We start from the raw sequence: 27,640 nt of genomic DNA, 5'->3' as shown, positions 1-27,640 counted from the left end.
CACTCATAACTATTTGTCATTCCATTGGTTGAAAACACCTAAATTTACTTTCATATGTAAATTATCTGCTAAACCTGAAAAGAGTAACTCCATATACCTATCCCTAGTTTAGGGTGCATTCACACGGAGTAAAATGGAGTGTAATTTGGAGTGTAATTTTTACACGTGTAAAAAATGTACACGTGTATTTTGGAGCGTTTTTTTTACATGTGGCGTTTACGGAACGTTTTTTGGAGCGTTTACGCGTGTAGAAAAACACGCTCCGTAAACACTCCAACAAATGCTCCGTAAAAGCTCCGTAAACACCACGTGTAAAAAACGATCCAAAATACGTGCGTAAATTTTTTACACGTATAAAAATTACACTCCAAATTACACTCCATTTTACTCCGTGTGAATGCACCCTAAGGGTGCATTCACACTGAGTAAACGCTAGCTTATTCTGAACGTAAAACACGTTCAGAATAAGCGGCGTCTAAAGCAGCTCCATTCATTTCTATGGGAGCGGGGATACGAGCGCTCCCCATGGAAATGAATGGGCTGCTTCTTTCACTCCGTGCAGTCCCATTGAAGTGAATGGGGAGTGCCGGCGTGTACGCTCCGGCATGAGCAGAGCTTGCCGTATACGCCGGCACTCCCCATTCACTTCAATGGGACTGCACGGAGTGAAAGAAGCAGCCCATTCATTTCTATGGGGAGCGCTCGTATCCCCGCTCCCATAGAGATGAATGGAGCTGCTTTAGACGCCGCTTATTCTGAACGTGTTTTACGTTCAGAATAAGCTAGCGTTTACTCAGTGTGAATTCACCCTTACGCGTGTAGAAAAACACGCTCCAAAAAACGCTCCGTAAATGCTCCGTAAATGCCACATGTAAAAAAACGCTCCTAAATACGCGCGTAAATTTTTTACATGTGTAAAAATTACACTCCAAATTACACTCCATTTTACTCTGTGTGAATGCACCCTTACGCGTGTAGAAAAACACGCTCCGTAAACGCTCCAAAAAACGCTCCGTAAACGCTCCGCAAATGCCACGTGTAAAAAAACGCTCCAAAATACGTGCGTAAATTTTTTACACATGTAAAAATTACACTCCAAATTACACTCCATTTTACTCCGTGTGAATGCACCCTTAAAGGGGTTGTCCAGGCAAAATTGGACAACCCCTTTAACTTTTAAATCAGCTGGCTTCAGCGGAATTCCGGAAGAGACTCGTTCAGCAGAAGGACCGGATTGCGACGGGAGGACACCGGAGCATCAGGGACAGGCAAGTATGAATTTTTCTTTTTATTTTTTCAATGCCCCCTGCTGAATTAGAAGTAAAAGGGTTTGTCCATTTTTGCCTGGACAACCCAGAATGAGGGATAAGTATATGGAGTCACTCTTTTCAGGATGGTCTCTCTGATACATAAAAGGTGATAAGACCCTATTAAATGAGGGGCTATCCCCATGTCCTTTAAGGTTTGTGTGATCTGTTTAGCAGCTAAGTCAAGACACTCGGGTCATAGTGAACCAATGAGGTCATGAGCAGTAATAAAGGTCTGGACAATACATTGATGTCCTAGTGTGTGGATGACATCACTGGCTACAGTCCAGAAAAACACCCGACCTGTGATGTTGTAATGAGTCTTAATTTCCCAGTTATTTATCTTGGAAACCACACGTTTCCCCACTAGATTTTATCTTGTTCTCACTAATAAGGATTATACGTTGGATCTGGGTTCAGGATATAAGGCTCTCTGTCAGTTCTTTGCTCTTTGGACTAGAAGATGAACACAAAGGCTTGTGAATTTTGTGCATGATTTTAAAAAGGTAAGCAATATAAAGGCAATATAAAGGCAATGCTTACATTTGGCTAAACTACTTACAGGGGATGTTCCATTACAGACACTTATACCCTATTCATAGGATAGAAACCTCATGGAAGTGAACGGAGCTCCAGTCACGCAAGTCCAGTGGTGCTTCATTCATTTTAGTCTTACGTTCTCCTGAAAGCTAGGGACCCAGTGGTCAGACCCAATAATCTGACATTTATCCCTATCCTGTGTGTAGAGGATAGGTGTCTGTAATTGGACAACCCCTTTAATGTGTTAACTATAATGTGGCAAAAAACATTAACTTAACCTTTTCAATGGCTTTTGCTCTGTTGTTACGTCACGTACAGTGTCAAGCTAAAATTTGCCACATCTGTAGCATTAGTAAAGAAAGTCAGGAAAATGCCACTGATACCAATAAAGGGTATTCTCCAGGACTATGATATTGATGTATTCAATTAACTGCAATATCAAGCACAGCCACTAAACAATGTATGGCGCTGTGCTTGGTAAGGAGTGAAGAACACTTGTCCAAATGCTGCAGCCTCTTTAAAGGTTGATCAGTGGGGGTGCTGGGTGTCGGACCTCCAGGATCAATATTGAGAACCTAAGGATCAGTCATCAATATCATAGAGCTGGAAAAACCTTTTAAATACAAAACTAAATGAGAATGCAATCCTGGTTGGCGGCATGTTATAGAGCAGGAGGAGCCGAGCAGATTGATATATAGTTCTGCTAAAAAATATTCATTTATCTTGGGTCTATCTAGAATTCTAGTCTAGTCATGTGATGACAGCCGTCCTTGTATGTCTGGTATACAAGATATACTGAATCTATCCCAAAAAAGTAATATATCGACCTGCTCAAATAGATAGATTGATAGATATGAGATAGATAGATAGATAGATAGATAGATAGATAGATAGAGGGATAGATAGATAGATAGATAGATAGATAGATAGATAGATATGAGATAGATAGATAGATAGATAGATAGATAGATAGAGGGATAGTTAGATAGATAGATAGATAGATAGATAGATAGATAGAGAATAGATAGATAGATAGATAGATAGATAGATAGATAGATAGATAGACGGATAGAACAGCTAGAAGGTAGACGGCCAAATAAATTAACCTTATTATCTATTTTGTCAGATAAATTGATCCGAAGATGCTCGGGCAGTGGCGTGTCTGCTTCGTATGTATATTGCTTATCCAGGCTCATAGTCTTAGTAGTGCTGCTAAAAAAAACCATGGGGCTAAACTTCGAGTATCTAAAGATGCCTTAAATAATGGTGAGAAGTTAATGTTATAATATATTGAATGGTTTTATATTTTATCTGCTACTACTGTATAGAATCATGTAGACTTTTGAGAAGAAATCTCCAGCTATAGAGAACTGAGGCATGTACATGTCTAAATGGATAACCCTTTTAAGTTAAGGACACACGGATCCAGGGTACTGACTCCCAGATTGTGGTCAGGAAGGAATTTTTCCCCCAGCATGGGGCAATTGACATCAGCCTCGGGAAGGGGGGGGGGGGCGGGGTTGTTTTGTTTTTCTTCCTTCCTCTGGATCACTGTAGGGTTATAGGTTGGACTTGATGGACCTGTGTCTTCATCCAGCTTCATCTACTATGTAACTATCCTGTGCTACTGAAAACCTCCTTATATTTACCTTTAAGATTCTACATAAGGGGTTACGTTTTCAGTCTCCATTTCTCATCTGTTCCTTAGATATCACACCCCAACCCTGAGTACTGGAATACAGTTCTTAAGAAAAGTCATTTTTACTTTTTGTCCAACATACATATAGAGAGATGTAGTGCATTTATAGAAATCTTGGCTTACTTTAGGTTTAGTAGTCCAATGGGTGGTTCCACTTTGTGACTGATATCTGTCTCAGTATACTCATACAAGGAAGGTGGTGAATCCCTGAGTAGGACCGCCCAGTGGTCTCCTAAACCAAGAAAGAACAGAGATTAAAAGGAGTCTACCGCCAGAGCCCAGAATCAGATAGATAGGTTAGGGTCACCTGAATCAAACAGGGGTTTTCTATCGTGAATCGCTGCCTTCATGGCCAAGATATCAGAGTTTTTGTCAGAATTAACCCCTATGCGCATCAAGACTTACATGTACAACCTGGTGCACGTGACTAAGCATGGCGGCCGCTCTGAAGCAAAGCGGCCACAGTAGATGCTAGGTCTGTGCTGTTTCATACAGCAGAGACCCGGCAGCATTGACTGTGATCAGAGATGATGGGCATTTAACCACTCAGATGCCTTAGTCAATTGTGACCACAGTATCTGGTTCCTTTCACTTTTCTTATCATGTTTGGTAATGGGTCACCCCCTTGCCTTTCTCATACTTTGACCCTTAGCTTGCTGACTTCACTGCTGTCTTGTCTTGTCTTGTTCTGTGTGTCACTTATTCAGAGAAGGGACCGTTACCAAGTTGTTCCTGTCATTAGGACAGTGTGGCAAGTAGTTAGGGACAGGGGCTGGGTCAAGTTTAGGACTCATTGTCTCTATCTGCCCTGTCTGCACAACTAGCAATTCCCTTACAATTCCACTTCATTCTAATGTTTTCCCTATTTCCCAATACACTGTACAAAATAATTAAAGGTACCAATTTTGAATTACAACTTGTCACACAAAAATGAAACCCTCATAGGACTATGTAAAAAGAAAATTGAGGAAGTTATGGCTTTTGGAATGCAGGAAGTTGAAAACCTAAGCACAAAAATAAAAACTGTCTGTGTCACATAAGGGTTAAAACCTTTTACCTCTTTGGAGCAACAGCAGCACTCTTGTTGCCCAAAGGGCTCATTTGAATATTGACAAAAACAGTGATATCAAAGCAATGGAGGAAGTGATTCATAAGGGGAGACCACGGTTTGCTATCTATCTGCGGGGCTGGGTTACAATGCTGGGATGTTAGTGAATTGTTAGTTTATAGCGGGAATTACTCATTTAAGATTGCTATCATTTATCTGGAGTGATAAAAACTAGAGATGAGCGAACAGTAAAATGTTCGAGGTTCGATATTAGTTTAGAGTAGCCCCTCAATATTCGACTACTCGAATCGAAGATATCGAGCCCTATTGTAGTCTATGGGGGGAAAATGCTCGTTTCAGGGGCAGGCAACGTTCGATCAAATTATACTTACCAAGTCCACGAGTGAGGGTCGGGCTGGATCCTCCAAGAAGTCTTCTCCTTGCAGCGTCCCCGCAGCATCTTCTGGCTCTTCATTCACTCTGCCAGGCATCGGGCCTGGGCAGAGCCGACTGCGCATGCCCGCACTACAAGTAGACATGCGTAGTCGGCTCTTCCCAGGCCCGATGCCTGACAGAGTGAATTCAGAGCCGGAAGACGCCGCGGGGAAGCTGCACGGAGAAGACTTCTAAAGGTAGGAGAAGAACCAGCATTGATTGGCCGACTGTATAGCATTCGGCCAATCAATGCTGGTTCTGCATCGAACTTTTACATTCGAACAGCGAGTGGTACTCGATCGAGTATGAGTATTTCGAATACCGTAGTATTCGATCGAATACCTACTCGATCGAGTACTACTCGCTCATCTCTAATAAAAACATTTGTATCCTTTACCACTTACGACAAGGTTCCTCCATGCATTACAGCAGATTGTATGCAGTCCCAGTAGTAGGACATCCTATGACTGGCTTGTATTCAAGGGATCCAAAGGGTTGTCCAAAGTAGGAATGTTGTAAAACAGTTTATAAGATTCATAGATTTTATTATGTCCAAGGGTGCATCCACATCTGCATTGTTTAGTCCATTATTGTGGTCTGTGGCAGGACCAGAAGAAGGTAAAAAATGGTCCCATTGATAACAGAACAATCTATCCCAAGAAACCCCATTAACTACAATGGGTTCAATTGAGTATCCATAGTTATCACACTGATGTCACCAGAAATAAAAGTCCAGCTTCCCGGGACTTTGTCATATCAGACAGACTCTGTACCAGATGAACTACTGCCGCAGATGTGAATGTTCGCTTACCTACCATATATTATTGTTATAAAGGTAAACTCTATTTTACGTAAAACATTGATTGGTATATTAAACATATATTTATATGTATTTTATTCACAGCTGTCTCAGGACAAATGAAAGGAAAAAGTTCGCAGAACAATTTGAACATGCCAGCCATGGGTAGTGGGGGCGGTGGGGGTGGGGGTGGTGGTGACCTTGTTGGGGGTTTGGTTGGTGGGCTACTTGGTGGTGGAGGTGGTGGCGGTGGAGGAGGTGGGGGTCTTTTGGGTGGTGTTCTGGGAGGTGGAAATGGAGGTGGTCTTTTAGGTGGCGTACTCGGTGGAGGAGAGGGTGGTGGAGGAGGACTTCTTGGTGGAGTTCTTGGTGGAGGTGGAGGGGGAGGTGGAGGCGGTGGTGGTCTGCTAGGTGGTGTCCTTGGAGGTGGTGGTGGTGGACTACTTGGAGGTATTCTTGGTGGTGGTGGGGGGGGTGGGGGTGGGGATGGGGGAGGTGGTCCCCCTGGTTACACCAATCCTCACATTAATGGTGGCATCCTAGGGAATGGTGGTTTGCTTGGTGGATTGCTTGGAGGAGGAGGACTTCTTGGAATACTTGGAAATGGAGGACTTCTAGGCACAGTACAGGGTCTAACTGGGTAAGATATGCATTATTCATGTTGACATGGCATCAGCAGTTAGTTAAAAAAACAAGTGCATTTCACATATTTGTAATATTAATATTTTCTGACATTTATCCAACATTTTTTGTAGTAATATGAGTACTCAGGAACTATTGAGGGAATGTATATAAAATTGACAAATGTAGAGAGGAAAGGAGAAGCAAAGAGAGAGCAATATTTGTTTTGATATACTTGTATATATGAACAATGACCAAATGGCCAAAGGCTGTTACCAATAACCTCCAAATGGCTGACAATTATTGTAATACCTTGTCCTAGTTAATATAGTGAAAGCAGTTCTCGAGCAAATTCTTCCAAATTAAATACTGTCTACCATCATTCTCGCCGTTATACCACTATGTGTCATACTTTTTTTAATTTTATGGACGTAAATTAGCTCTAATCCAGAAGGACAACCTTCTCCTTATAGATAGGTACCCTGTAAGTTAATGTCTGTCCTATAAAACAGCCGTATCAAGACACTTTCATGGGTCAGACATTGACTTAAAGGGTAAATCGACCTCCAGATGGCACCAGAGAGATCTAATTTGCCTATTTTTCCCATGGAGCATTGCCAACCCTCAGTGTTATCTCCTCAATGAGAGTCATTAATTGATGACTTTAAGGAGAAATTCTCTTTAATAACTACAGTACAATTTACAATATTTGGTAACAAATAAGTCCGGGCCGTTGTGCTATTTCTTTCAGACTACGAATTATAGACCTTACCCTTCCACAAGTATCTTTGCATCTTTTGCCCGGTATTGGAGTTCACCTTCACCTCTACACCAAAGTGGCAATCAATGGTAATAGGTAAGAGGACATATTTCATTCATCACATGATAACAAGGGTATATTCATACACAACAGATTTCTTGCCAAATTTTCTGCATCTGGCCCATTCTCCTGAAAGGGGTTCACCGAAATCTGAGCACTACCTGCAGAAACGGCCCTATTCATAAGTATGGAATGGATTCTCCAGTTGCAGTAATTTTTGCAGCAAACTGCCCAGTGTGAATATTACACATTTCTACTACTGGAATAGATGCTCATGAGAAGATGATATTGAATCCCATCCTAATGTGTTATCCTTAGTCTGCTAGGGTTTCTTGATATCTTGGTGGAAGTAAATATTACAGCAAGAACCAGACTGACCCAGGAGACTTCAGGAGTTCCCCGTTTGGTTATTGAAGATTGTCACGCACTACTAGGAGGAATAAACATAAGGCTACTAAGAGGGTGAGGAGCAGATAGAAGACACTTCTATGAGTCTGAGTATACATTTTTTTAGAATTACAAGTCATTCTGTTCTTCATGATGTAGATTACTATCTGGGATCCTGGATGGACTTGTCAGCAACGTTCTTCGAAATATCTTACCGGGAGTGGTAAGTCTCAAATTAAGATATTCAGGTATGGGGAACTTCATCTAGACCTGTACTCCAGACTGGTGGTTCTGAAAAGTCACAATGTAAAGTTTGGGAGCCGATTGAAGCTAAAATTTGCAACATTTTGGATTTTCACACCACCATTTTTGAAAAGTGGTTGGGAAATTGACGTGGTTAGACTGTCTAGCTGTCCGTATCCATATTTATCAGCCAAGACTTGTTTAAAAAGTCACAAAAATTATCATAAATTCACTCAAGTGATTGGGTGTCATCAGAAGTGGAGGCGCTTCTCAGGATAAAAGTGTTAGATTTATAGATGCATCAAATTTATCAAGCATCATGTCACATCTAATAAATTGGGTGAAGGAATATATATTGCTCTTAGTGCCACCTTTTGGAAGGTAACTCCCTATAGATTAATACTTGGTTTTCAAAAAACCTAAGGGCATAATCTAAGAATAATAGCCAAGCCAGTATAATTTCTCCAGAAGGAAGATCCCATCTACAGACAGCTGTCTCGAGGTTTTTGGCTTTCATCAGTGCAGAGATGAGTAATGGCCGGCTGTGTGAGAAGCCTAGATGTGGGTCAGAAGGGGTAAAGTCTCTCATTAGGGGGATTTATTAGACCATCCGTCCTGCTAAGAATTCTTGGCTCTTTATATTCTGAGATGACTAACTTTTGGAAACTCTGTCCTGAGATGTCTATTCTATTTGTGTCTATCTATGGCTGTCCAGTGAAATTGAAGCATTTAACCAAATTCTATCTAAGTTGGACATCTCGCTATAATTTATAAAAGCCTGGATGGGGCGCATGAAAAATTGAAACAGCAGAATGCTATAATCCCCCTCACCAGTATGCTGTCATCAATGTCTAGTCATAGTGTCAGACTGAGGTTCCTTGGGCCTACCAGATACAATTCTGAAGGACAACCCTCCAATAGCCCCTTAATAGACCCTAGTACCAGTTAAATATGGATGACTTCTGCTGGACCATAATATTAGAACCCGTGGGAATGAAATTGAGTGGAAAGGGCTGTAATTCATCTGCATATCTTATTATTATTCTTACAGTTGTGTCCAGTGGTGAACATTGTGCTAGACCTAGTCAACGGCCTTCTTCTTACTGTCAATTGTAAGTAGACTGAATCTGTACAATATACCTAGTATTCTGCATGAAGAGCACACTGGTATCTATATGCAAAACCTTCAAGTGAAGCAGCTACAATGGAAGTGGGGCTTCCAAAAAACATTCTTTATCATTACATAGAACGGTTAAGAAAAAGACATACGTCCATCAAGTTCTGTTACGAACCTCCAGATGCCCTGGTCACAAGTTTTCCAGGATCAAATTTTTAATAGCTTTCTTTTGTCAATTAAGTCAATTTTGTCGCTTTGAAACAAAAAAATGAAGAAAATGAAGAAAAGAGGTAGAAGGTAGAAGGTAGCTCTTAAATCCCAACAGTATTTGGTGGGACCTTTGCCCTTTGCCTTCCATCAGTTCTTCTCGGTACTTGCAGACAGATTTTGAAGGAACTCGGCAGGGAGGTTGTTCCCGCCATCTCGGAGAACTAAGCACAGGTCTTCTGTGGATGTAGGCTTGCTCCAATCCTTCTGTCTCTTCATGTCATCCCAGACAGACTGGATGATGATGAGATCAGAGCTAAATCTGCGAGGGCCATATCATCACTTCCTTGGGGAGTTGTGAACCCAAGTCACAACTCTGTACGCAATGACTATATAGCCGGAGGACTCCTCCTTAGGTGAAGCAGCAACGTTCTTAACACCTCACAGGCGTATAAAAATGAAGTAAAAGGATCAACCACTCTAAGGAACTGCGCTCCCCTTGTTTGGTAGATAAACACGGTTTTATTGGCAACAAACTCACACAACGCGTTTCGGGCGTCAGACTACGCCCTTCTTCAGGTGCAATAGTTTCTTTACCGCTGGGCTGATTGTATCACAAAGGAATGCAAGGTAATTTCCAAATAACTAAAGGCCTTTCTGGCATCACCTAATGTTGATGTTCACAAGTCCACCATCCTGAGAACACTGAACAACAATGGTTTGTATAACTAGATTGCAAGAAGAAAGCTTACTTGCTGCTCTCCAAAAATAACATTACTGCCTGTCTGCAAATTGCTAAAGATCATATGGACAAGCAAGGCTATTGGAACCCCAGATGATAATAGGAGGAGGCACAGGGGAGGTGAAATAAAAAATTCATACTTACCTTCTCTTACTACTTTTGGGCCTACATGTGGAGTTTGACACTCTCTCTCTCTCTGCCTCCTCGGTGACCTCATGTGCCTGGGGTCACTGCTGAGGCCTGTGATTGATCCTAAGTGGCGACACCTAGTGTCATGACATTATGACGCTCAACATGCTCATGTGACCACTGGTGGCCCAATAAAATAACTCAACAGTGACCCCCGGGTGCCTAACGTCCCCAAAAGAGCACCAGACGCTGCATGAAGGCTCAAGAAGTAAGGAAGATGAGAATGAATGTTTTTTTGTTAAATTTTTACCCCTCCCCTGGACCTCCTCCTATTATATGTTGGGGTATGAAGAGACCCCAGAGCATAACGTGGCAGCCATTTTAGTTCACCTGAGACAAATCACAATTTTTTCCGTTTCCTAAAAAAAACAAAAAACTGTTTAGAATATTCGAGTCAAACCAAGCTTGGTAAAATTTGGTTCACCCATCTCTATTCGCATCTAGACATAGTAAAGTGGTGACTATGTGACTCAGAAGATAACACAACCACATTCCCATAATGAGTTGTGATATAGCAGTACAACATTACAGTTTTAATGTCACATGGTCAAAGTTACCATGTATTCCAAGCCATTAGGGCTCAAGCCTGTTTCACATCTGCATTCGGTATTCTGTTCGGGGAGTCTGCTTGGGGACCCCCTGAACAGAATACTGAACGCATTGACAAGTGGTGAGCTTATGAAAGCACACGACCTCATAGACTATAATGGGGTCCGTGTGTTTTCCGCATGCGGAAAGGAAAGTAGTTCATGAAGTACTTTTCTCTCCGCATGACTCGTGCGTACAAATGTAATGTATCATTTCCTGACATATACTGTTGTAATCTCTTTTATATTTCTCTGCAGCACTCGTCCCCCTTGGATTAGTTGGCAGTATCCAGTATACGGTATCCAGTCTTCCAATAGTAACTGGGCAATTCATTGAACTGGATTTAAATGTAAGTCAAGTCAAGGGTACCAACCAAGTGATGTTAGGCTTCCGAAAGTGACTGCAGAAGGTTAGGTCTATGATGAGTATGATGATATTACTGGAGATGCCTCTTGGTCTTCAAAGCCCACCTTACCACCCAACCTACAATTTTCTTCCACTACAAGTTTCATAATCACAAGCTGTCTCACATTTCCAAGTCTCCATTGCTACCAGTCCAACATTTCATCCATGTGGTGAAATTTTTAAGGCAAATGTAACTGAGAAACGGCTACCGTGAGCGTTGAGTGCAAACCCCTGTGAGAACTCAGCAATAGCCATGTTCTCCCTGGAATTGTAGTTCTCACACTATGTGAATTCTTCTGTTCTTGTCATGTTGGACTGTTGATGTTGATCCGGGCTGTTTCTTACTGCTGAGCATTTGATGTTAACCTGTGTTGTACCGAAAATCGTGTACCTTAGTAAACGCTGGTCATAATGTGCTGTGCCTGTAACACTTATACATGCAAGAAGCAGGGATCAGATGGTCGAAGTATGGGGAGGTGCATCTGGCCTGGTGTGGAGTAGTCAATAGTGGGCTGTGAGCCCTTGATTCCTATATTGTTACTACCCAAATGACAGTTCAAAAGTAATTTGCAGATAGGTCACAGTTCATTGCTCACAATGTTTATTTTTGCAGTCAGGCTACATTAGACATAGCATACACCTACATGGACATGTTTAGAAACATAGTAAATTTCCGTAACAAGGCATAATGATGGTCATTTAGGGTCCTGACATATTCACTTCAATGTTTTGACCAGTGGCGTAACTAGGAATGACTGGGCCCCAAGGCAAACATTTGACATGCTTCCCCCCCCCCTCATCCAGACCCAAGCACCTCACGCACGCCGGCACGCACACACACAAACCGTATTCCTGCACACAGTATTATGCCCCATAGTGGCCCCTGCACACAGTATTATGCCCCATAGTGGCCCCAGCACACAGTATTATGCCCCATAATGGCCATTTTACACAGTATTATGCCCCATAATGGCCCCAGCACACAGTATTATGCCCCATAATGGCCATTTTACACAGTATTATGCCCCATTGTGGACCATCCATGAACAATTATTATACTCTGGGGTCTTTTCAGACCCCAGAGTATAATGATTGGAGACTCAGGGGTTTATGCAAACATAAAAAACAATGTTACTTACCTCTCCTGGGCTCAAGCGCACTCCCCACTGATGTCGGTCATCTTCAATGATGGATCAGACGTCACGTGAACCGGGCTTGCGTCGCAATGCATTATATTGCAGCCCCGGCCCACATGACGTCTGAAAAGACCCCCCGAGTATAATGATAGTGAAGTTTGTGGCCTTACTTACCGATCCTGGTTCCTTATCACAGCCGCCTCCTCAGAAGGGGAAGTGTCGGTGGCCAAGCAAGGATCAGTAAGTAAGTGGGTCCATTACCTAATACTGTTACTCCAGCAGGTAACAGCCTATTAAAAAAAACAAAAAACATCAGGGGCCCACTGGTTCCCAATCACCCCGGGGCCTGTGGCAACTGCTGCCGCGGATACCCCAATAGTTACGCCCCTGTTTTTCACATATACTTACAGGGGCATTGGTACATTGGTAACTTTACTTGATTTTCAGAAAGTTGAATATTGTGCTACTTTATGCTCATCTAATGGTCCTTTATTTTACCATAGACAGTCGTAAGTCAACTGGGTGGTGGTCTTATCGATTACCCTCTGGGCCACCAAGAGCAGATTACCTTGCCTCCAATGAAGGAAGCATCTCAATCTCAGCTTGGTATCTCTGCCAATTTCCTTGGATGTGTTTTAACAGCTCTGCAAAAAGAGGGTCTGATGGACATTGAGCTAGCAAATGGAGATGTAAGTACATTAGAAGTAGTGAATTTTATCATTTGAAGTTTTATGATAAGATGAAGCTCCAGTTTTATTGTAAATACTTCTGATAAAATGCATGCTGGGATGACGGAAATCATTCCCTGCCCCCACGATTTTGCATTACTGGGCGAGTAATTTTGAGAAGCTTTGGTGGCACCAAGACCCCATGTGAAGGGACTCTACGACAATGGCAAACATTTCTAATGCACTTTTCTCATGGAGAGTCAAGGCGCAGGTAGGGTTGTGGAGTAGGGGAGACATAGGTGGCATCCCCAACATCCACAAGGGTCAGTTGTTTTCAAGGGAAGCCAATTTACCTATTAGTATATTTTGGCATGTGGGAGGAAACCCACACATACACAGGGAGAATATACAAACTACATACCATGACCATGTGCTGCGGAAAAGCTACAGGGTTTTTTTTCTTGCAGATTTTGTTATGGTTTTGTTAGGTAATTGCTAGGACAGCAATTCCCCAGTAACTGTTAGAACCCTAGGACGGGACACAAGAGACAGTGAGCCCTAAGCTGAAGCTCCCAACTTTCCCTTCCTATTGCCAGGCCCTATCCTACGTAATAGGCGGCAACCACGAAGACAGTCCCTTCCTGTATAGGTGAGACACAAGACGGACAACAACAAACAGAGGTCAGCTAAGCCAAGGGTCAGTAACAGTCGAGTGATGCAGTGCCAAATCGGAGTCCAAAGAATAGTCAGTGAGGAAAGCCAAAGGTCAAGGATAAGAAAGCAAGCAAAATAGGGACAGTAAGGAGCAAGTATGCACAAGGCAATAGCAAGCACTGGTGTGAATGAGAGCCAAGGTTAAATAGGGAGGAAGAACCCGCCCCTGGAGTTGACAGGAAGGCAGGCTGTTAGGGGCCACACGGTGGCTCAGTGGTTAGCACTGCAGCCTTGCAGCGCCGGAGTCCTGGTGTTCAAATCCCGCCAAGGGCAAAAAAAACATCTGCAAGGAGTTTGTATGTTCTCCCCGTGTTTGCATGGATTTCCATCCCATATTCCAAAGACATACTGATAGGGAAAAAATGTACATTGTGAGCTCTATGTGGGGCTCACAATCTACATTTAAAAAAAAAAAAAAAAGGAAGGCAGGCTGTCAATCACAGGCAAGACAAAATTAACCACTTAATGGACAGAGGCAACAAGGGCAGAAGACGGGTGTGGTGCAAATACAATCACAGAACTAGAGCCGAGTTCACACAGTGCGACCAAAAACTTTAAGCCAAGAACCAAACTGCACCCGCCTTCTGCACCGCAGCACGCGAGCAGAGGGTGGTGCAGTGACCCGAACAGGCAGTGATGTTACAGGTTTGTTTTTTTTAACGCTAAGTCTGAGGAAGCCTCCCCCCCCCCCCCGACAGTTCTCATCCATAGAATAGTACTGGGAGGGGGTGCTCTACACCGCTCATGAAAGGTCCTCTTTAAGGTTTAGGTCAATCCTCATAGGACAGGTAATTAGCTGTGAGATCGGGGAATGAAGATGGGAGTGAAGCGTCTTCATCATCTGTTGGAACAGTTAAGTGAATTTAGGCTCCCATGTGTATGTCACCATTGACTCCAATTATTCGACAAAAAAAGACACATGATAGACGTTATGAAAATGTCCATTTTACACATTTCTGTGCATGGTGCTAGGACTAGAGTTTGCCAGGTGTTCTGGAACAATGTACAGTACTTTCAAGACAATACAAAGATACTGTTAGACCAGGTTGACATCTGCGTCAGATTCTCTGTAGGAGACTCAGCCACAGATTCCAACAAAAATGTATGGAGAAAAAAGTCCTGCACAGTTTCAGTAGAAAAATGGCAGAAACGCAATGGACACCCAGCAGACCACATTATAGTTTTAGTGGATGGGCTCTTTGTTTTCGGGTCCCCCTGTGGACCCGAATGGCAGAGGCCGACACAAGTGTGAACCTATCCTCAACTAGAATCAGACCAGTTCTCTCCGGTGCCTCATGGATGCCTAGGAAATTAAGCCTCCAAGGGTGGACTGAATGATCTCCAATCAGATCTAACATTGAACTAGGAGGTTTTATCATGTATAATATGCTGCAGCTTCATTTTTAAGTTTCGTCTGTATCATAGAAGAGTTTTTGGTACAAGGTCACATGTCTTATGTTGTCATTGAACATTGTGAAAATTTATTTATTTGTCAATATTTGATTTACAATGTACAAAATAATTATATCAGGTCTATTGTTTTATTAGTCTGTAATGCTGCGGTCCTTTATTGTAATGGTTAAACATCCAATAAGATGCGCATCGTATTTACCGTCAGCCTTATGATCAATTTTAGAAATGTTTCCAACCATGACGTTACATGTCAGAGAAGGTTTTGAGTAATGGAGTAATGTCTGAATGAGATATATATTATTGAACTTACGTATTGTCACATGCAGGTTCCCGGTCTTCCACCACTTACTACAACTGTTCTCAGTGGAGTACTTCCAAAGGTAGGAAAACACTGCAATGGTATAAATTAATGGCTAGATTAGATAAACATAGTATAACACATCTACTGGGTTTCAAACTCAGGTCATGTTTTTACATGTATATGTATTACATATGTCCTTAGCTATCCTTCCTATTTACCAGGCTTTTCCAGAAATGTGAGTCTTGGGATAACTAGCTTTTCAAGATAATATTGTTGTATCAGATATTTCCGTATATATATGTATATGTGACTGCCCAATGGTTGTGCTTTGAACTGTTGCCTTTAAGATTTGTTTAAAAATGTTGCAATATTGTATCAAATTGGTTTCTTGAACAGTTGAGTCTATAACCTGACCATAATTCCAGCTTAGTTAAGGGTGGACACATGTTCCATATTAAATAGATATGTACAATTTAGGCATATCATGGAAAATGAACTATATAAAGAAATAAGAGATAAATAAGGTAGTCCAAAAAATCAAGGAGCTGCAAAGTGGCAAGTCTCCATATGCATAAAATAGCTTGGACGGCCAACTTTGCTTTTGAATTGGTGGAGAGAGCAGAGTGAATGGAAGGTCTCTTGATAAGGGCTCACAATATTTGGTTGAGTATCCAGGTCACACACCCTTACTGGTGACAAATAGGTGACAACACACAACATGGATAATATATATATATATATATATATATATATATATATATATATATATATATATATATATATTAATTAGTGTTCTAAATTACATAAAAAAACCTCCATGTCTTCTTCTCCTTCTAGATTGTTGGCTTCTGTTTGGTCTGTTTGCTTCATGTCAAATAGCACATGATCTGCATTATTCACATCTGTCTTTGTATTTCAGGTAGCTACTATGTTTAAAGAAGAAAGGCCATTGGTGTTTAAGATTACTGTTCCTGGTCCTCCAACTGTTAAGCTGCAGGACAAAAAAGGTCTTGTGATAATGTATGTCAAAACAGAAGTCCAGGTCTCCAATGCAGACTCCTCAAGAACCTCAATCTGTGTCATTGGTGTTGTAAGTAAAACGTTCATTAGACTTCTTAGACTTTTCAAATCTTCACTGTCTTACATCGTTCTCATCTTACATTATTCTACTCCACTTAGCTAAACAACAATGTTTAAAATGATGGATTTCAATGCAGCCAAAAAGATCCAATTCACTATAATGAGGTTTGTTGGGATTTTTTCCCGGCATCCATCATTTTGCCAGACAAAAACATCCTGCATGCTAGACTTTTTCATCCGTAATTTTTAATGTATTCTACAAAGGCTGCTCCTATTTTGGTCAACTGGTTCCACTGAAATCGGCAGGTTTGGATAATTTTCCCCACGTACCTTTACTCAAAAGAGTGCATATGATAAAAGACGTGAAAGATGGCTACAAGCTCAGATCATTTGGTTGCATGCCCATCACTATTTTAGACAAGACCGTAAGGCTTCAGGCACACGAGCACCTGCAGTCTACACAGCACGGATGATACATGGATGGGTATCTGTGTGTCATCCATGGTTTTCACTGGCCCATACATTGAAAATGAATAGATAGAACCGCACGTATGGACCGCTATAGGATCTGCTCCATATTTTGCGGCTCTTCAATTCGGCCCAGACAGTTCCAAAAACTATGGTTGTGTGTATGAGCCCGTAGAGATATATGGGTCCGTAATTTTATAAAAAGTACCGCCATGTATACGAGACCTTAGTGGACTAGTACATTTATTAGACTAACACAACATCATGATGCCGATGTGTTTTTGTTCCAGATTTTGCTGCAATTTTTTTGAGCCAAAGCCATAAAAAGAGAGAAGTATAAGCGATTCCTTTATATTTTTCATTCTTCCTATTTTCTTCGAAGCCATTCTTGGCTTTGCTCAGAAAACCGCAGTAAAATCTGCAAAACAAAAAATTCACATCTGCAAGAAAAACTACAGCAACACTACATCTAAATGGACAATTTATTACCGCATGCTGTATTATATTTTAAGTTTTTTCCTCACTCTCCAACTGAAGATCTCTCATTCTAGGACGCGCAGTTAGGAGCCCAGTTTTCTGTAATAGGGGATAAACTGAAGATCACCATGTCTGTGGACAGGTAACTAAAACATTGTATAGGATATGTTGTGTACAAAAGCAAAATAGATATTAAAATGGCGCCAACTATGTATCACACAGACACATCAGCAAGGAGTGAAAGCCAATGACAAAATTATCAGTCCACCAAGCAATATTAAAAGGGAACCAGTATACGTTGAATATACAGTCCAATCTGCTGGTGGCATGTTATAGAGCAGCGGGAGCTGAGCGGATTGATATTGCCTATATACATTGTGGGGGGAATTTACTATCCCTTCTAAGGCCGGGTTCACACGGAGTATTTTGGCTTGTGATTTGTTTTCAATGGGAGCCGGTACCGTATACGCGGCGCTATTTTGCGGCCACCGCAAAATCACGGCCGCAAAATAGCGCTGCCTATACGGTACCGGCTCCCATTGAAAACAATGGGAGCGTATACAGCCCGTAAAAGCTCCTGCGGCGTCTACGTACCAAATCACAAGCCAAAATACTCCGTGTGAACCCGGCCTAAGCCAGTTTTCTGGGAATAGTGGTGCTGCATCTTTCCTTATTCTGTTCCCCACTTTTTATTACAAGCGGGACGAAGACCGAGGCGGGCAGGGCTGGAGATAACTCAGCCCCACAAATTTACTAACAATGGGATGGACATAATTCAGACTTTAAAACTAACCTCCAGTTAGGTGACAAGTTGGTAGATTTATATTGCCTTAGATGCGGTTACGATTCGATTCTTACCTCCATGGCAGTGGCATAACTACCACCATAGCAGCGGTAGCAGCTGCTACAGGGCCCGGGACATTAGGGGCCCGGTGACAGCTGCTACCGCTGCTATCATTATGCTCGGAGGTCTTTTCGGACCCCCGAGTATAATGATCGGGGCCCCCTGTTGGTGGAATACTTTCCACCAACAGGGGGCCCCGAAGCTGCAGCAACGGCTGAGACACAGGAGCTGCAGCTCTGGCTCCTCTCAGCGCTTCAGGACGCTCCCCCTCTCTCCCCCCTCCCTTTCTCTGCTGTCCTCTGCCCACCAATGAGAGGAGGAGGCGGGGCTTATCCCTGCCGTCCTGCACTGAAGGAAGAAAGGAAGAAGGAAAGTGAAACTAAAGCTACACAGGTACGTACTGGGGTTACTTATTACTATCAGTCATATGGGGTGATTACTTGTGTTTTAGTAACTCCATGTGCCTCATATTAATAGCAGTTAACCCCATCATCTCCCTCACATTAACCCCTGTTTGCCTCACCATAAGAGTTACTGATATGTGAGACATATGGGGGTAATAGTAATGAAGATACTTTATTATTACCTCCATGTCTCTCACATATCAGTAACTCTTATGGTGAGGCACACAGGGGTTAATGTGAGGGACATGATAGGGTTAACTGCTATTAATATGAGGCACATGGAGTTACTAAATTGTAATGCACATGACCAGATTTTTTATCCACAATTTGTCCTGGTATAGCGGTCAGCGGGTGACGTGACAGTATTTAGTCCTGTAGGGGCCACTATTGGGTATAATACTGTGTGCAGGGGCCACTATTGGTTATAATACTGTGTACAGGGGCCACTATGGAACATAATAGAGCGCGCAGGAATGCGTAGGAGGGACTCGGTCTAGATCTTCGGTGTCGGGGGGGCCCCATGTCAAAAGTTCGCCACGGGGCCCCGCCATTCCTAGTTACGCCACTGCTCCATGGTGTCCCCTGCAGCAGCTCTTCTACTTCTCTTACCTCACTAGTGACTACCACTAAAGCATTCCCTGTGTGGCCTCTATATATTAAAGGGGTTGTCCGGGCTAAAATTGTATTTTTTTACCTAGATCGAGGTGTGTTGAAAAAAATAAAAAATCATACTCACCTGTCCCCGGTTCTCCAGTGCCTTCCATCATGGTCTGGTCCTGCTGTCCTGTCCATTGTTGTCTTCTGACGGAAGTGTACGGTGTACGTGACGCTTAGGCCTCAGCAAACCTAGGACATCAAAGCCAAAGAGGAATTCGCCTGCAAGAAGACAGTGCAACAGCAGGACCAGACTGCGCTGGGAGGACACCGGAGCACCAAGGACAGGTGAGTATGTTTTTGTTTTTTCATCTCCCTAACTAAAAACTAAAATGTAAGATTGAACAACCTCTTTAAGATTACATACCAGATCATCTATGAGTATGTCTGAGAATATGAACAAGGCTGTATTATTGTGCTGCGACTTGCTTATATTTCCTTCAGATTTCAGTAAGGACAGTAAGGTTGCGGGACACATTATTATAATAACTTAATATTATATATCATTATTAGATATATTATAATTGTTCTAATTATTTAGTAAAAACACAAAGACGTGTTGCAATGTGTTGTACGCCTAGAAAGGTTGCTTCTAGGGGTGAATAGGTTGCCTTATGACGGCATTAAAGGGAGGCACAATGAGTGCATATGGTTTTTTTATATGGACACATTTGCCATTATACGAGGTCAAAGAAAAAGCATTTTGGTAAGTTTTTATTGTTTGTCCTGATGGAATCTCAGGCCCGGTTCACATCTGCGTTCGGTGTATTCCGTTCTCCTCTCCACATGAAAAATGCAGATAAAAGCCCTTTTCTCTCTGCATTTCTTATGCGGAAACCACAGGGACCCCATTATAGTCTATGGGGTCAGCGGGTTTCCTAAGCTTTTTTTTATGCGGATAAGGTTTCCATTCGGGAGGGACCCACAAACAGGAACCCATGTGCGGATGTGAACTGGGCCTCATTCAGTTTTCGGCAATAAATATACAATCCTTAAACCTGATTCTCAGGAATATCATTGTATTGTAAACTCACTATATGACAATACAATACAGACATTCCAGATCATTGCAAGTCAAAGTCATCTGTTGATGGATAACAAAATATTCACATTAACAAAATGTGACCTATTACCCAGTATAACCACATGGTGTCAGTGCAAGCTAAATCTTAGGGCTAAGAGATGAGATATGGGATAACTTGCTGTAACATTAGGAATGGTTATTCTAGACCTCATATCTAAGGCTAGGTTACATCTGCGTTGGAGTCTCCATAGTATAACGCCGGTGGAAATCTGACGGACGCCTAGCAGACTCTGTTATAGTTTGTGGGGTGGCGGGTTTCTTAGATATCCACTTTTTAAGCGGACCGGCTCTTCGTCTCTCAACTCCTTATGTGGACCTGAACAACGGAGATCCGAACGCTAGTGTGAACCTATCGTATGAGATTGCTGGTCAGGAATCCTGTTAAAGATCTTAGACTATGAAATCCGATTATGTACTTTCAGATGACTTACCTTTCTTATTCTTCTAGCACACATCTTAACTTAATTTCATCTTCAGTTGGAAAATTTGATGTAAGTATTATTTATTAATTATCTATATGCAGAAACGTGATGGAGGGAACCCGGAAGCTGAGAGTAGTAGTGCTTGAAACCTGTTACGATATCTAGAAATTAGAACCATATGCTCAAGGTTTCTCCCTGCCAATGCAGAGCTGGTGGAACCTACTGATGGTGCCCTAATGGGGGTGGTAATCTCTCCCCCAGCGTATGTCCTCATGGTCTTCAGGACACCTGAGGCCTGGTTCACATCTGCGTTCGGTAAGCCATTCGGGGAGTCCACATGGGGACCCCCCGAACGGAATACCGAACGCGTTGGCAAGCGGTGAGCACTGAAAGCACACGGACCTCAATGGGATCCGCGTGCTCTCCGCGCGGTCTCCGCACAAGTCAAGCGGATAAGAAAGTAGATCGTAAAGTACTTTTTTGTCCGCATATTCCGTGCGGACACCGTGCGAAAGCACTCATACCCTATTATAGTCTATGGAGTCCAAATGCTTTCATGAGTTCACCGCTTGCCAATGCGTTTGGTAGTCTGTTTGGGGGGTCCCCATGAGAAGTCCCTGAATGGATTACCAAATGCAGATGTGAACCAGGCTTGAGACTGATGGGAAATGGAGTGCCTGTGATGGTAGGGCAAGAATGAGACTCAGGAGACTTAACTGTGCTAAAAAACTGATAACATAACTTTACTTGAATGAGATAGCAAAGCAAACATAAGTTTCCAATGATCGAGGTCCAATACTTGCAGTGCCTGATGTCAGTGAGTTTGGGGTGAGCCGGTAAATGGTGATGCCAAAAGCAGCCATCACTTGTCTCTAAAAATAATCTCCATTTTAAACAGGCGCCAGTGTCCTTATCTCTTGGAACTGTTGCACCATGTGACTGATGAATGCAGCATCATTGGCCCATGGAAGAAGCTGCTATGCTTGTGATGAATAGTCAAATAGTCAGGTGTCAGACCCCCAACCAAACCCATATTGATGACCTACCCTAATGACAGGTCACCAGTATATAATTGCCGGAAAACCCCTCTAGGCTAAGGCCCCACGGGCCGGAACTGCCGCGCTAAAGTGCTGCGGGAACAACTGCGGTGTGAACGCGTTGCGGTACTACCCGCAGCGCTTTGAACAGAAAGTTCACAGAGTTTTCCTCTGTTACAATTATATCTATGGGAAAGCCACCGGTGTTTCCGTAGATATAATTGACATGCTGCGATTTTCAAAATCGCTGCGCATGAGTCCCATCCACTTTGCAAGTACTGCACAACACCACAATTTTTCCAGCGGCGCTTCCGCCGCGGCCAAATTGTGGCACTTCCCGCCCGTGGCGCCCCAGCCTTAGGCTGAGACCTCCTTGTGGAAACACAGCTTTTTTTATTGTGGATTTTGCTGCAGTTTTTTTTTTAGCTAAAGCCAGGAGTGGATTGAGCAGAAGGGAGAAGTACCTCCTATATATTTCCCATTCCACTCGTGGTCACTCTTGGTTTAGCTCTAAAAAAACGCAATAAAAAAGCTGCATTTCCGCAACGTGGGGCCTCAGCCTTACAGTTCCTACCTCTACAACTGTGTCAACAACTTAAAGCAGTGTTCCCATCTCGTATACAATATCCAATAGATGCAAGTCCCAATTTCGGTAACTGCGCCTGTTTCGAGAATGGGATACTTCAACAGACATCTCAAGGCCACTGTCACTGAATAGCTAGCCACGCATCTGCATCATTCTCTTTCACTGAATTGAAAAAAAACCTTAACTATTGTATTTTTTGAACTTCCTCAAAAGTGAACGGTGATAGCTGAGCACATGATGCCGTCTCTCCCGCACATACGCCACAGGACTCTGATACAAGAAAACCCTATTATTACCCCTTAGAGGATTGGATGTTATACATGTGTTCACTTCTCTCTCCCAGGTCTCTATACTAGAGGGATTGGTTGGCAACACGTTCACCCTTGCGTTCCTGCCATCAATAAACAGTAAGAATCTATTATCTTACATATTGAACTTATGGACCATTTCATTCAAGTAGAGGATTAACCTTACGCCCCTAGACCCACTTTAAAACATGTAAAAGTAGGTCGACATCCTTGTGCCAGTCACAATACTAATGTCTTCTTATTGTGGGGAAGTTAGCTTGGTAGAAACAGTGGTGTGGACCCAAATAGTCAAGACAGGGACACAAAATATTCAGCAAACTAGTTTATTTAGGAAAAAACAGGAAAATAAATAAACAAAAATGAGCAAAACAAAATTACAGCCTTAACTTCAGGCAAAAACAAAATAAAATCCTGCTCGTCTGAGCAACTAACTCAACAGTAACGTTAACCTAACTACACTGTGTCATCAACTCTTAGAGTACAATTGAAAGGTTTTTGAACAAACTGCCTATGATAACAGTATATTTTAATTAAAAAAAAAAAAACAACTCAAAATGCATGTTCTAAATTATTATGCACAGCAGAGTTTTCAACCTTTTTATTTTTATAAAGAACAAAAAATGGTCATTTGTGAAATTCTAAGCATTAGCAGGTTATTACAAACTGCAATCAAACAGTTTTCAAGTCAGAACTTTCTTCTAGGTGATGTTACATTTGCACATAGGACCCCTTGTTCGAAAGAAGCTTCTGAACTCTCTTGTCCATTGAATTTGTCAGGTTTTGGATGGTTTCTGCTTCAATTGTTTTGCATGAGGACTGAATACCCTCCCAGAGCTGTTGCTTAGATGTGAACTGCCTCCCGCCATCATAGACACTCCTTTTGATGATGCTCTAGAGGTTCTCAATGGGGTTGAGGTCAGGGGAGCATGGGGGCCACACCATAAGTTTGTCCCCTTTTATGCCCATAGCAGCCAGAGATGCAGATGTGCTATTTGCAGCATGAGACATTGGTGCATTATTATGCATGACAATGATCTTGCTGTAGAATGCACGGTGGTTCTTCTTGAACCATGGCAGGAAGTTCTGTTTGAGAAACTCCACATACATTATGGAGTTCATTTTTACCCCTTCAGGGATCCTAAAGGGGCCAACAATCTCTCTTCCCATGATTCCAGCCCAAAACATTACTCCACCTCCTCCTTGTTGGCGCCGTAGCCGTGTTTGCATGGGGTGTCCATCAACCAGCCATCCTCCACTCCATCCAGCTGGACCATCAAGCGTTGCACGGCACTCATCGGTGAACAAAACAGTTTTGAAGTCAGTCTTCATGTATTGTTTGGCCCACTGGAGCCGTTTCTGCTTGTGTGCAGTGGATAGAGGAGGTGGACAGGATGGCTTACGCACAGCTGCAAACCTCTGAAGGACCCTGCATCTTGTTGTTCGGGGGACGTTGGAGGCACCAGCAGCTTCAAAAACGTGTCTGCTGCTATGACATTTTTGCAGTTGCTCTTAACCTGATGTAATTGTTGGAAAGAGTCCTCAATTTTCCCTTATCAGCACTCACACGTGTGTGCTGTGAATCAGCTACATACTTCTTGATTGTGCGATGATCATGATTAAGTGTCTTGGCAATGTTGATTGTAGTCATTCCTTGACCTAAATACTCCACAATTTGTTGCTTCTCAGCAGCCAGCACATCCTTTTTCTTTCCCATTTTGGCTGTAAATGTAGGCTGCTTAATAATGTGGGACAGCCTTCTTAAGTAGTCTTGCCTTTAATTGGACACACCTGCCAAACTAATTAGCACAGGCATCTGCAATTGCTTTCAGTGATATAAAGAGCCCTGACACACATCACCATCAATGAGATTAACTGACAAACAAAAAAATTCTTACCTTATCACTCCTAAACACTTTTTGCATAAGAATGTGGAACACAGTGTATAGGTGTGGATTACTATCAGGCAAACGAACAAAACAAGCACAACTTTGTCTCACCGGACTCAGGGTTACAGGACAAACCCACACAGCTTTTTTCATGGCCAGTAATGAGCCAAGGACTCACACCTGGAGCTGAGGTCTAAACAAGAGCCACACTGGACCACAAAAGTTAAAAACCTGGGGAGATATAGCGATATTCCAGTACTCTGCCTGTCACCTTCTCACATTATGTATATTGTATGCTCCAGTAGGTTAGCAGTGAGGGGAAAATATTTGAAATACTATTTTAGGCCAAGGCTCCACGAAGCAAAAAAGCGCTGCGGGAAAAACCACATCGGGTTTTCCCAGCAGCACTTCTAACACAAAGTCTTTAGAGTTTTCCTCTGTGGACTTTCTTCTTCCATTATACCAATAACGAAACCACCAGCATGTCCATAGGTATAATGGACATGCTGCGATTTCCAAAACCGCAACAGTTTTGGAAATCGCGGCGTGGACACTGCACACATTTTTGCTAAACTGACATCCACCTTGCAATGACTGTTAAACGCCATGGTTTTTGCAGCGGCATTTACGCCATATAAGGCCCCTGCCTTAGTAATACTTTGCAAGAAAAATAGAAAAAATGTGAAAAACTATTCCCAACTTCATTCTTACATTTTTCAAGACATTATCAAAAAATACTAAAATAAAAAAATTTAAAAAATAAAAGCATTACATATCGCATAAAAAGATGCAAAAATCACCTGAATAATTGAACAAAAAAACAAAACAAAAACATCTTTATAGCTTGCAAAACCGCATTTACTTAAAATAATAATAATAATAATAATAATAAAAACTTGTCTGGTCACAAAAGGGGGAAAATGGTCCAGTCTTGAACTTGTTAAAGACAAATAGGAACTCAAACATTGGGGTAGTTTTCACGTATTATTGAGGGAAGGGGGGGGGGGGGGTTACTTCATTTTAGGGAATTTAAAAATAAAAAACAAAAATAGTGTATAAAAAATATGAAAATCCCTGCATACATTGCTTTATTTCATGCCATTTTTTTTTTTTACTTGAAATTTTTAATTTCATTTTTTTCAAATTTTTTGCCCATTTTTTCAATACACAGTATGCTGTTGGTCTGGCGTTTTTTTTTTTTACAGATGTTTTTCTATTAATCTTTTTAGAGGAAAAAAATGCCAGAAAAAAGGCATTAAAATATGGTGAGAATAAGAATGTGGAGGTGGGGAATGCCCAAAAACAGTCAAAGGAAAATGTTTGTTCTCGTACCGTGTTAGCCAGTGGATAGGAAATATAAAAAAGAAAAAAACGGAAAACTTGATAGTCTTCAGTAGTAGAGATGAGCGAACACTAAAATGTCCGAGGTTCGAAATCCGATTCGAACAGCCGCTCACTGTTTGAACAGATTTCGAACCCCATTATAGTCTATGGGGGGAAATGCTCGTTTAAGGGGTAATTCGATAAAATTATACTTACCAAGTCCACGAGTGACGGTTGGGCTGGATCCTCCGTGCAGTCTTCTCCTGGCGCAGCGCCCCCGCGGCGTCTTCCGGCTGGAATTCACTCTGCCTAGACATCGGGGCCTAGGCAGAGCCGACTGCGCATGCGAGGGTATGTCCGTGCATGCGCAGTCGGCTCTGCCTAGGCCGGATGCCTACGCAGAGTGAATTCCAGCCGGAAGACGCCGCGGGGACGCTGCACGGAGAAGACTTCTAAAGGTAAGAGAAGAACCAGCGTTGATTGGCCGAATGTATAGCATTCTGCCAATCAACGCTGGTTCTGCATCAAACCTTAAACTTCGAACAGCTAGTAGCGTTCGATCGATCGAACACTACTCGCTCATCTCTATTCAGTAGTTGATACCTTTTTAATGGCTAACTAATAATGATGACAGATTACAACGTTTCGGAAAATGTTTCGGCTCCTTTCTTAAGTAAATTTAAAAACCTTTTCTGAAGGATGCATATTTATGTACAGAGAGACACATAGGGATAGAATTCCAGGAGGGTTATTACTAATAACCCTCTACCCCCCTTCCTCCTGGAATTCTATCCCTATGTGTCCCTATCTGTTCCTTTTGGAATAGAAATACTAATTTGGCAATTAAATCCGCATCATGATATTAGACTTTTTAACTGAGTCATGCATGATGTTAAGGATGCTGCCCTCTAGAGGGCGGCGTACAGAATGCACTGTTCTCCTAATTACATCCTGAGAATGTCATTTTAACCTGAATATACGTATTTTTACAATATTTCAGCGGTTGTAGGGAATGGAATACCTTTACCGAAGCTGATGGGCATAGACCTTACTAATGCAAACGTCGATATCCTGAATGTGAGTATTACATATTATTTGGTTGCAGTATGTTATTGCTGTATTTGTCACTATGGTCTCATGTCTGTTTCATGATGGTTTTTGATGGGGTAAAGTGTTCCCTGTTCTTGTTATGTCTGGGGATATCTAAAGTAACGTACATAGTACTTGTGGTCCATTCTAAACATTTATTTGTGTTTTTATTCTTAGGATCTTGTTGTCTTAAATGCATGAATAAGGTAAGATAGCAAATAACCCAGAGAAGATATACACCACTGACTAGGACCACTTCTATAGGGGGTAGGGTTGAGCCGATCTTGAGATTTCAGGATCAATTTTAAAATCTGATTTCCGATCATTTTCCAGCCGATCCCGATCGTGAAATTTGCTCGATCGCCGATCGGAATCCGATCTTTTCCGATCCCGATCCTCAACCCTAGTCAATGCTTCTCTATGGGAAAAGTCACTTTTAAGGTTGAGCAACTCTTGAGATAACCTCCGACCTCGATCCCGCTGGAAAAGATCGAGATCGGAATTCTGGTCACGATCGTGAAATTTACTCACTCCCCAATCGCTTAACCCTAATAGGAGGCTTAATATTTTGTCCTTTGGAAGGGGATAAATATTTTATA

The 27,640-nt window shown here is 42.2% G+C and overlaps 1 protein-coding gene across 1 annotated transcript; it reads left to right on the top strand.

Annotated features, from left to right (window-relative positions):
- The first annotated feature begins 1,764 nt into the window (after positions 1 to 1,764).
- LOC142208770 (BPI fold-containing family B member 4-like) lies at positions 1,765 to 27,242 on the top strand. Its single transcript, XM_075277468.1, has 16 exons — positions 1,765 to 1,813; positions 2,974 to 3,113; positions 5,934 to 6,468; positions 7,201 to 7,305; positions 7,588 to 7,731; positions 7,816 to 7,879; positions 8,951 to 9,011; positions 11,000 to 11,091; positions 12,787 to 12,972; positions 15,405 to 15,458; positions 16,299 to 16,469; positions 17,479 to 17,546; positions 20,839 to 20,881; positions 22,779 to 22,842; positions 26,953 to 27,029; positions 27,219 to 27,242. Exons 2-16 carry the CDS (start codon positions 2,990 to 2,992, stop codon positions 27,240 to 27,242), a joined length of 1,812 nt encoding a protein of 603 aa, XP_075133569.1. The 5' UTR covers positions 1,765 to 1,813; positions 2,974 to 2,989.
- Positions 27,243 to 27,640: the final 398 nt, after the last annotated feature.

Source organism: Leptodactylus fuscus, chromosome 6 (assembly GCF_031893055.1).
Source record: "Leptodactylus fuscus isolate aLepFus1 chromosome 6, aLepFus1.hap2, whole genome shotgun sequence".
NCBI classification, from domain to species: domain Eukaryota; kingdom Metazoa; phylum Chordata; class Amphibia; order Anura; family Leptodactylidae; genus Leptodactylus; species Leptodactylus fuscus.
This window is presented reverse-complemented; position numbering and strand designations above follow the sequence as displayed.

Excerpts from the sequence above, each read along its gene's own strand:
- LOC142208770 (XM_075277468.1), top strand. The coding sequence starts at position 2,990 with ATGCTCGGGCAGTGGCGTGTCTGCTTCGTATGTATATTGCTTATCCAG. Across the intron at positions 16,470-17,478 it reads CAATCTGTGTCATTGGTGTT|GACGCGCAGTTAGGAGCCCA; the intron begins GTAAGTAAAACG and ends CTCTCATTCTAG. Across the intron at positions 17,547-20,838 it reads ATCACCATGTCTGTGGACAG|CACACATCTTAACTTAATTT; the intron begins GTAACTAAAACA and ends TTATTCTTCTAG.